Genomic DNA, 9,985 nt, shown 5'->3' on the forward strand with positions numbered 1-9,985 from the left:
AGTGATGGGGACACTATACTGTCATTCAAAGAGCACCGTCCTTCGGATGAGACGTTAAACCAAGGTCCAGACTCTCTGTGGTCATTAAAAGCCCCAGGATGTCCTTCGAAAAAGAGGACATCCTGGCCAAATTTGGCCCTTGGCCTCTGTCCATCATGGCCTCCTTATCATCCCCATATACTGATTGGCTTCATCACTCTCCTCTCCACCAGTAAGCTGGCGTGTGGCGGGCGTTCTGGCGCAAAATGGCTGCCGTCGCATCATCCAGGTGGTGCTGCACATTGGTGGTGGTTGAGGAGATTCCCCCCTTCCATGTAAAGCGCTGAGTACCTAGAAAAGCGCTATATAAATGTAACTAATTATTATTATACACATTAAAGAAAATATATATTTGTTTGCTATTACACAATAAATCAACATTCACATTGACTCAGACCTGCACAAATAACTGCAACAGTTCATACATAAACATATTTTGCTTTTTATTCAGCCTGATATGAATTACACGATAAAAGAGAGGATCATCTTAGAATTATGCAATAACCTCCCTTCCCTTTATATAAACACCCCGTCACAGACAGTTTCTACATCATCCTAAAAACAGAGGCCTCGGTACATGCTAGAGTTCACCTGAGGTTTGGGTCCATATTTTTATTTTTTTTAATGTCCTTTTCATATTTCCATTTGACATGTATTCTTTTCCTGTTGTAGCGGTTGCAAAGCCGTCCTTAAATATTCAGAAGTGGTATTATGGGAATGTCGCAAGCGGAAAGTAGTTCAGGTGAAAAAAATGGCCCACATCAGGGAAAAATAGGTCAGAAATATAAAATAAAAAAAGAAAGAAAAAAACATTAATATTAAAAAGCTGAGCTTTATTTTTCCAGCGCTGTCAGAATGGCATCCTTTGAGATGATTGATATTACAAAAAAAAGAATGACAATTCAAATGAAATATTACTGCATATTATCTGCACACTGAAACAAACATTATGAGCCGTCAGCTGAATTTGAAAAAGTTGTTCTTTGTGATGTTGCAGAACGAAACACATCTTGCGAGAACAACACAAGATAATGCAAATGGTGTTGAAACAACATAATTCCGACCAAAAACAGACTCTAATTTTGTTCCCGTGACCTAATTTTGTTCCCAGCACCAATTGAGACAAATGAATCTGATACTAGTTGTAGCAACTCCATGTTCTGAAATGCCTTTATGCTCAAGACATTTACCAAATCATGCTCACGGACGTCTGGAGGAAAACGTGAATGCAAAAATGCAGTTTGAGTGAGTGACACGGTCTGTCAGAAGACACACTTTAAAACAAAAAGGGCCAGCAAAGAGCAAAAACACAAGAATCCTTGCCTCTATACACACACACACACAAAAAAACTAGTGTTAATATCGAATCGAATTGACAAAGTGCAAATTATTTTAGTTTACATTACACTTTTTAATAGAAACCCAAGGTGAATCTCGCAAAGCCTGTCGAGAACATGTCGGGGTTGTGTTTCGCCCCAGAATCAAACCAAATAAATATTTTGCTTAAAGAAAGTGAAGCCTATTTTAGGACCATTATGAGTTTTTACATTGTGACAAGCACATTCTGTAACGCAATATGCAATACAAAAATAATAACCATCACAGTAATGAGAATCATTATTGAGAATAAAAAAGGTAAAACGCCTGGACACGTTAATGAGAATTTGGTAAATGCAAAAAAAAAAAAAAAAAAAGAAAAAAAAAAGAAGATTATTTTAGGGAAAATTGTGACCTGGACATATTTTTGCGATATTCACCTTGTAATGAATATTTTTTTATTTTAGGATATACAAATGAGTAAAAGCAATTTTCTCCCCCCACCCCCACCCCCTAATCTGTTATAAACGCGGCATTTGTTTCTGCATTCCTCCCCTCCTCCTGTTTTTATTACCCAGCCTTAAATTCCCCCTTTCAGGTCCCTGGTCCTTTATCATGTCGTTTAAATAAAAAGTAATGCCATGCTGATATGTTTGCCATGTCGTAAAAATTTCTTTCATTCACTTCCACCTCTTCCCCCCTTCATGTGAATGTTAATGAATAAAATATATATTACATTTGTCATTAAATAGTTTTGTCTCTTGCACGGTCTGCATGCATTAGGAACGCAGGGCAGCCTAAGGACGGGGGGGGGGGGAGGCCATGTTGTCGTGCGAACAGTTGGGTCATGTGATAACGGTCACGTCTGCGATACAAACTCGCTCCTTTGGTCCACAAGTACTCTGTTCTGTGCTTTCACATTAACCAGAACAGTCCAGACTATGAAACTCCAGTGTGTTTGAGAGTGTGTGTGCATATGCATGTATGTGTGTGTGGTCAGTTTGCACTGGGGTTTTGAAGCAAATCACTGAAGCTTCGTTCCCAGCTTTCGTTGTCTGTTTCTGTGTGAGAAGACAAAAGAAGAATGTAAGCCAAAGGTTTAGAAGGCACTTTCCACAAGATAGTTTTACACATCTGTCTAAAAGATGTATCTGTTACAAATGTTTCATGCAAACTGTTACTGATTTTTCCCGCTAATAAAGAAATGGAACTTTCCATTGAAATTGTGACGCACAGGAAGTGACATCATTTGGACCTTTTCTACAGCAGGATGACGAGTATCATCAATCTCTATTTACTGTTGACTGCATTCATCAAGCTCAACCAGTCAAGCCTGTTACCAAATTTATTTTGCAAAAATTATAAATAAAAAAAAAACATTTCTTCAGTTTATGTGTTTATTAAGTTTATTAATAACATTTGGTCCCAAACTAGCTAGACCCTACTAACATAATTGAGATTAAATCGGCAACCTTGTTACTCATTTTGTTTTTTTTTTATGTTATTTTATTATTTTATGAATTAAACTACCATTTAAAAGTTTGGTGCTGGGAAGATTTTTTACTGTTTTTAAAAGAAATCTCTTCTGCTCATCAAGGCTTTATTTATTTGATAAAAAAATACAGTAAAAAACTATAATATTGTGAAATATTATTACAATTCAAAATAGCTGCTTTCTATTTGAATTTATAGTAAAATGTAATTTATTCCTGTGATCAAAGCTGTATTTTCAGCATCATTACTCCAGTCTTCAGTGTCACATGATCCTTCAGAAATCACTCTAATATGATGATTTGCTGCTTAAGAAACATTTCTGATTATTATCAATGTTAAAAAATAGTTTTTGGAAACAGATGCATTTTTTTCAAGATTCTTTGATGAACAGAAAGTTCAAAAGAACAATTTATTTGAAGTAGAACTTTTTTGTAACATTGTAAATGTCTTTACTGTCACTTTTTAATTTTAATTTTATGTTTAAACTGTTTAAGACATGTCCCAAATTAGTCCCCGATACTGAAAACCTCATAAAAAAGTAATGTAAATTAAAACCGCTCATATAGTATTTAGTTTGACCTCTCTGACAAGAATATTATGTGAAGGTTACGCACAACTCCTGTCAATAAATCTTTTTTTTTTTTTACTTTTGAGTCTTATTTCATGGAAAGTGTCAGAAAGGCCCTCAATCTGATATTTGGCAGTAGACGCTGCAGGTGAATTTACCTGGCTTCTGATCTGGTTACTGTGTATTCAAACCACAGGATGTTGGGGATGAGACTTGTATCTCTCACCAGAAAAAACTCTGAGATAGGCCTGAGAAAAAGAAAGAGAAACCCATCATGATAGTGAAACAGAGCTCTGTGTGTATAAGTTCAGGATATGAACGTCTGTGTGTGTGCTTGCATCATTACCAGGCTGCCATCTTGGGAAAGAGTGGCGTTAGCACCTCTTGGGTGATAAAAAACCAAACCACTCCCAACACCAAACCGGCCACACCCCCATAAATCACCTGACTCCAGGTGTGGTACAGGAGGTAGACTCTATGAACACATGGGACAACATTTGCAACGCATTAATAATACTCCAACACTACAAGGAACAAAGATCCTGCACTCACTTAAACAAACATTACCTGCTGTATGAAACGGACAGAGCCACGGCCATTAGAATGATGGACAGTATATGCCGCCATAACAATTCAACACACCTGGCATTGTTCGTCTGATGCATTCTGGGAAAAGAAAAATCAAATTAGACATTTTATTTTGATTTTATTACAATTTGAAGAGATTCAGCTGTGTGTGTGTTACACTGTGGTAAAATGCACATAAAAAAAATTATGGAAGACAAAAAGTCTTGTCCAACTGATGATATAAATGTTTAAAACTTTTCATATGAAGCAACAAAGTATAATAATTAGTTACTTTTTCAAGACTAACACAATAATGCATTCAGGACTCCAGACTAACATAGGAGCACAAGCAGAGAATTTAAGGGTACACTTTAAATCGACCTGCAATGCAATTATTCACATTACAGATTTAAAGTGCTGAAAAAAGTTTTGTGAAGCCCTTGAAAAGTGCATACATTTCACTCTCAAAAGGTTATACGAACCCTGAAAAATTTCAGCTATTTCTGCCACAATACCATGGTTACAGTTAGCATTACTACATTAAATTCATGGTGAATTTTGGTGCTTTGTGGATTGAAAAGCCTTCTATAACTTGTTCGTTCATGGCACGATGTTTCTCCTGGTTTCCACGTCAGCATGGTTTGATCTGATATGGTTTATGACAGAATTCTGCGGCGAATTTAAATGCTTCTCACTAGATCTCACCGCGATGTTTAATGCAGCGGCGAATTCAAGCGCTATTCTCACCGTGTGATCGAGATCGGCCCTTGAGTAAACCTGTTCTGCATTGTGCCGTCTAGTATTGGTCCGAGCTGATAAATGTTCCACATTGAAAAGCTCCTTTGATGTTTTGATGGCATTTTAAGTTTCTCATATGCAACAGAAATGGCAGCTTGTATCAGTTGGGCAACATGGTGGCAAAATAAAAAAAAAAGGTCGCAAAATTGGACGATTTGTTCGCAGTCTGGAACCATTTTACCAATTTACAAGCAACACTCCCCAACATTGAGCTGAACAAAGCTGTTCAGTGTGTTAGTCGTTGTAAATATTTCTTGTTTTTTCCTTTCACACATCAACAACAAAAACCAACAACGTATAACTTAGTTATTCAATATTGATTATTCAAGACTAATGACTTATATATACACATACACACGTGACACTAAAGACTGAAGTAACGATGCTAAAAATGCAGCTCTGATTACAGGAAATTACGTTTATTATATTATATATATGTGTGTGTGTGTGTGTGTGTGTGTGTGTGTGTGTGTGTGTGTGTGTGTGTGTGTGTGTGTGTGTGTGTGTGTATATATACACATATATACACATATATACATATATATATACATACATATATATATATACATATATATATACATACATATATACATACATACATATATACATACATATATATATACACATACATATATATACACATATATACACACATATATATACACACATATATATATATATATACATACATACAAATAAAAAAACTGTTATTTTAAATTGTAATATTTCACAATATTACTGTTTTTACTGGGTCTTATTTCATGTCAATTCTTTTCTTTTTCATTTTAGTAAAATGTTATAAATAAAAATGTGAATTTCTTACCTTAAATAAAGAAAAAGAAAAAAGTATACAACAAAAAACCAGATGAACTGAGAGTGACTGGAAGGCATCCCATACTCTGTCGTGACTGTGCTGTGACCTGTTAATGAGACACGACAGACAATTCAGTAAAACATTAGGCATGTGCACGAGTAATCGACTAGCTGGGTACTAGTTATGCACCGACATGTCAAGTAATGAAGAGTTAGGGTCAAACATCCCTGCATTTATAGCAAAACAAAAATGAGAATAGCTATAAGAAACTATATAATATCGTTAAATAAAAACCATAAAAAACACATTTGTTACTTGAAACAAAATTAACTAACTGAAATAAAACAAACTATTATTAAAAACAAACAAACTTAAAGCCTATTTTATTTCAGTCAGTTGCCAACATTTCTCATTTTTGTTTAGTTTAACTTCAAATACTTATACTAAACTAAATTAAACTAAAACTCTATAGATTTTTTTGTGTGTGTATTTACATTGCAAGTGCCAAAAGCTTTACCAAGTTTCGTACTATTCTAACGAAGTAAAAAGTAAAAAGTAAAAAATTACAGAAGAGCACCAGACTGTTAAGAATATAAGGGGACGAACTGACGGAGGTCATGCCGTACATGTAAAGGTTAGATTTTAATAAGCATAAATATATTTGACCTTTTTATTTTACTACTGAGCATTGGTACTATTTCTGTCACACACTTGATAGAAAAATCTGATATATTGCCTTTGTTTCTCTCTCCCTCTCTCCCTCTGAAGCTAATCTACAAAAGCTGTGAGAGCAACTCGGAAATAATAACTCTTTTGTAGTCTAGGCCAGATAGGCCAGGGAAAGTTTAGGGAGTCAGATAAGATGTTTCCAATTGGGATGTTGAGGAAGACCAAAGGTGGATGAAGATGAACAGGAAAATGCACTAATATGATAAAAGGAAGTAGGAGGGCTTATGATAATCTGCTCATTTGTTCATCCAATCAATTTTGAAAGTCTTTGTTCAATGAAAAATGTATATGTATGATTTGACTGAATAAACACTTTTGCTTGGAGCTCATTTTGTAGCGCTCTGATGTTTCGGTTGTAAGAGAGAATACACTTGGATTTTTCTTTATTTGACTGAGTGTCCTGACTTTAATTTTATTGGTGAATTTCCACCACAATGGTGTTGCAGAATAGTGGTTAAAGATCTGGGGCCTCGTGTATAAAACTTTGCATTGATTTCATCCTTAAAGTGTGTGTGTGCACAAAAAGCAAATTTTGCAAGAACATGCGCCAAGAAATCCTAATCAGCAGAAGATTGTGTGTGCATGCATCCCCACACCGTCTCCTCCCTAAAATAACCATATATATGGCGTCTACAATGCATAGTTTTACTATGCATATTCTCCTCTGCATATCATTACCATATGCATATTTACATCAATGTGATTAAAAGTACAAGACACTAAGAGAATATAAGATAAACGGACTGTAAATGCTGTTTGTACTGTCACATTACACTGCTAAAAATCATTCAGTAACCTTGTCTTGTTTAAAATAAAAATATTAAAATATACGTAAAACAAAAAACATTTGCCAAAATATTTTGCTATAAAACTTTTCAGAGAAGAATTATTCTCATTCATTGCTACTGCCAAAATATTTTAATTGGTTTAAAACTAATTCATGCAGTTTTAAATGCCTATAAAAAAATCATCCATTTAGAAAGTTTAGATATTTTTACCATTTCAAAATTCCATACTTTTCCAGACCCAAATTTCCACACCTCAGATTTTTCAGACCATATTTAACATAAATAATCCATACTGCATCATATTTGGTATATGGTACAGCAATATGAAAATATTCTCAATATGAAAAACTTCGTTTTCTCGAAGTGATAACATGAGTGGTAACATCATGCTTACATGATGAGAAGAAACCTAAAACACTTTATAACCTGTATATATTCTCCTCTGAAAATGAAAGCGTGCGCCTTGAACTCATTCAGTCGTGTTCGTCAATCATTAAACAATCATTAAACTTTTGCCATGAAAACACCGCTTGTATGATGAATATTTCTATCAAAATTCTTAATGTTATATTTTAAAAAACGGAATAGGGTCAATAGTCTGTAAACACAAATATTTTTCCATACTTATCTTATCCATACCTGGAAATTATTCAAATCAAATTCTATACTTTTTCAAACTGCGTGGGAACCCTGTCAGAGTCTTACAAAAATTAATTGTGTCCATTTTACAATTTCCTTTAAATATGCATTCTCAATGGCAGCAGTTGTACAGCACTGTGTCATTGGACCCATGGACTATTCCACCATCCACAGAGTCCATGAGTGTCTGTCGTGACATTGTCTATGTTGCTAACATGATTATTAGGTAAAAAGGTTGCAGGTCAAGCCCAAAAATTGGTCCATGAACTACCATTGTGTCTTTGAGCACAGTCTCATATAGTCAGACTTGTGTCTGTTGGCATTAAGTCTGGTCCAGTTTTTCAGACTATTCTGGCCAAGAACCGCCTACTCAGACCGTCTGGCCGACATGCAAATCAATAAAGCGGTTTGTTTTGTTTTTACATGTCGTTTTGTGGTGGGAAAAAAATTCCCATGGCAGTCTAGTCATACAGAACACAAAGCCTCAAACTAAACTCGGATTGTCCTTGTGACTGTTCTGCGGATACATTTGCGTTAATATCACCAGATCTTTTTATACTCACCCTGTGTAAATCCTGCCATATGAAACAATACTCAGAATTTTTTATTGTTTTTTTAAAATGGAACCGTTTATGGAACCTTCAGACAAATTATGATTTTTTGTTTTGTTTTTGCGTGTATGTTTTTTGTTGAGCCATAAAAGCCTGATGAATCAAACATGACACTCCTATAGTATTATATATAGTGGGAATAAGGAGATTATACTCAGAGGAAAAAAAAAAAAGTTTTTGCCCAAAATAAGCACACAAAAAAAAGCTATTTGGGGCATTTGCTGATATTTATATGGCCACAAAGTAAGATGAAATTCAGATAGTTTGTAATGTGAATCAATGAGATCTTTATAACAGTACAACAGACTACTGACATGCATATAAATATCAGTCGTTACTATATATCGTCCAGTAATATCTTTGTAAGATGATTATTAAATGCTTAGTTTTATGATCAAAGCTCTGTAGTTTTAAACTATTTATAAATAATTAAAATAAGAAATAAACTATATTTAAACACATAATGCAATGTAATACAATGATGATTGAGAGATGAACAAAAAAAACTTTCCTCAAAAGTCAGATGATCATAGAGACTCACATTTGAACATGATTTTTATGATAAATTATATGTATGGATACTCAAGTAAACCTATGTTGTTTCAGTCCAGTAAATGTTCATCTTGAAATATTACTAAAAATATAAAAGTTATTCTTAAATTTACTTTATAAAAATAAATGTGAAAAAGATTTCACAGCAAGAAGTCACGTGAACCACAAGCTGAAGGTGGACGTTTTTACAATTATACTAAAATGCCTTTTACTTATGGAAGGCATTTTTGATGCACTGTCACCATGAAAATGAAATCATTTCATTTCATTCTCAATTTTTGTCACATATTTTGCGCAGTTTTCTATAATGAACTGGTTAATCTGGTATTAGTTTTCACTTTTATCATTTAATTGAGTTATTTAATTTTGGCAAAAATTCCTTCCATATTTACTTGCTAAAAAAGTATAAACTATCAATCAGACGACGGAAGGCATGTAGTAGATTGTGTGCGATGTTGGTAGTTTCATGTTGGTAATTTAGACTTAATTTTTAGGCCTTAGAATTTTGTATATCAAAAAGAATACAGTAGGCTTTATAAGGTTAACGTTCAGTTTTCATGTTACCCAGATGCTAAGAGTCAAGTGATCATATGTTTATTAAACCGATGTGGTTCTGTATGTTTAAACAAACACACACGCTGACGTTTCTTACCCCCACATGGTCGAGGCTCCCGTAGAATGTGTTTGAGCACCCAGTTTAGCCCCTCATTTATGATCAAACCCCCAAAAAAAGAGATCTGAGAGAGAAAGAGAAAGAACAAACACAAAGGTATAAAAATGGAGAACAAGTTGGTGTGTTGTTTGGGATTTGACCCAATACCCTGCTGGTTTGTGACATCATGTGGCTCACCGTATGTAGTTCTCTCTTAAAGACGATCAGAGTGACGAATCCGACGAGGATGGCTATGGGAAGCAGGCTCATGCAGGCCAACACCTGCCCCGTCAGATCACCTGGACAAACAAACAGGTTAAGATTCGGCAATTTAGAGTCCTTCTTTGCACACGGAGCGTCAAAACAAACTGTTCAGAGAATAGTGCATTGCCTTTCTACTCTGCAGTATGCAATCTC

The 9,985-nt window shown here is 34.8% G+C and overlaps 1 protein-coding gene across 1 annotated transcript in view; it reads right to left on the bottom strand.

Annotated features, from left to right (window-relative positions):
* Window positions 1-449: 449 nt before the first annotated feature.
* Window positions 450-9,985, bottom strand: part of dolpp1 (dolichyldiphosphatase 1) — a 13,169-nt gene continuing 3,633 nt past the window's right edge. The window contains exons 2-8 of the mRNA XM_084136764.1: window positions 9,767-9,867; window positions 9,569-9,653; window positions 5,607-5,703; window positions 3,986-4,084; window positions 3,765-3,893; window positions 3,577-3,666; window positions 450-2,417 (exon numbers count right to left, since the gene is read on the bottom strand). Of these exons, the coding sequence (XP_083992890.1) occupies window positions 2,381-2,417; window positions 3,577-3,666; window positions 3,765-3,893; window positions 3,986-4,084; window positions 5,607-5,703; window positions 9,569-9,653; window positions 9,767-9,867 (638 nt within the window). The 3' untranslated portion in view covers window positions 450-2,380. The remainder of the gene's footprint in view (window positions 2,418-3,576; window positions 3,667-3,764; window positions 3,894-3,985; window positions 4,085-5,606; window positions 5,704-9,568; window positions 9,654-9,766; window positions 9,868-9,985) is intronic.

The sequence above is a fragment of the Abramis brama genome (genome assembly GCF_963993115.1).
Source record: "Abramis brama genome assembly, chromosome: 15".
Lineage (NCBI taxonomy): Eukaryota > Metazoa > Chordata > Actinopteri > Cypriniformes > Leuciscidae > Abramis > Abramis brama.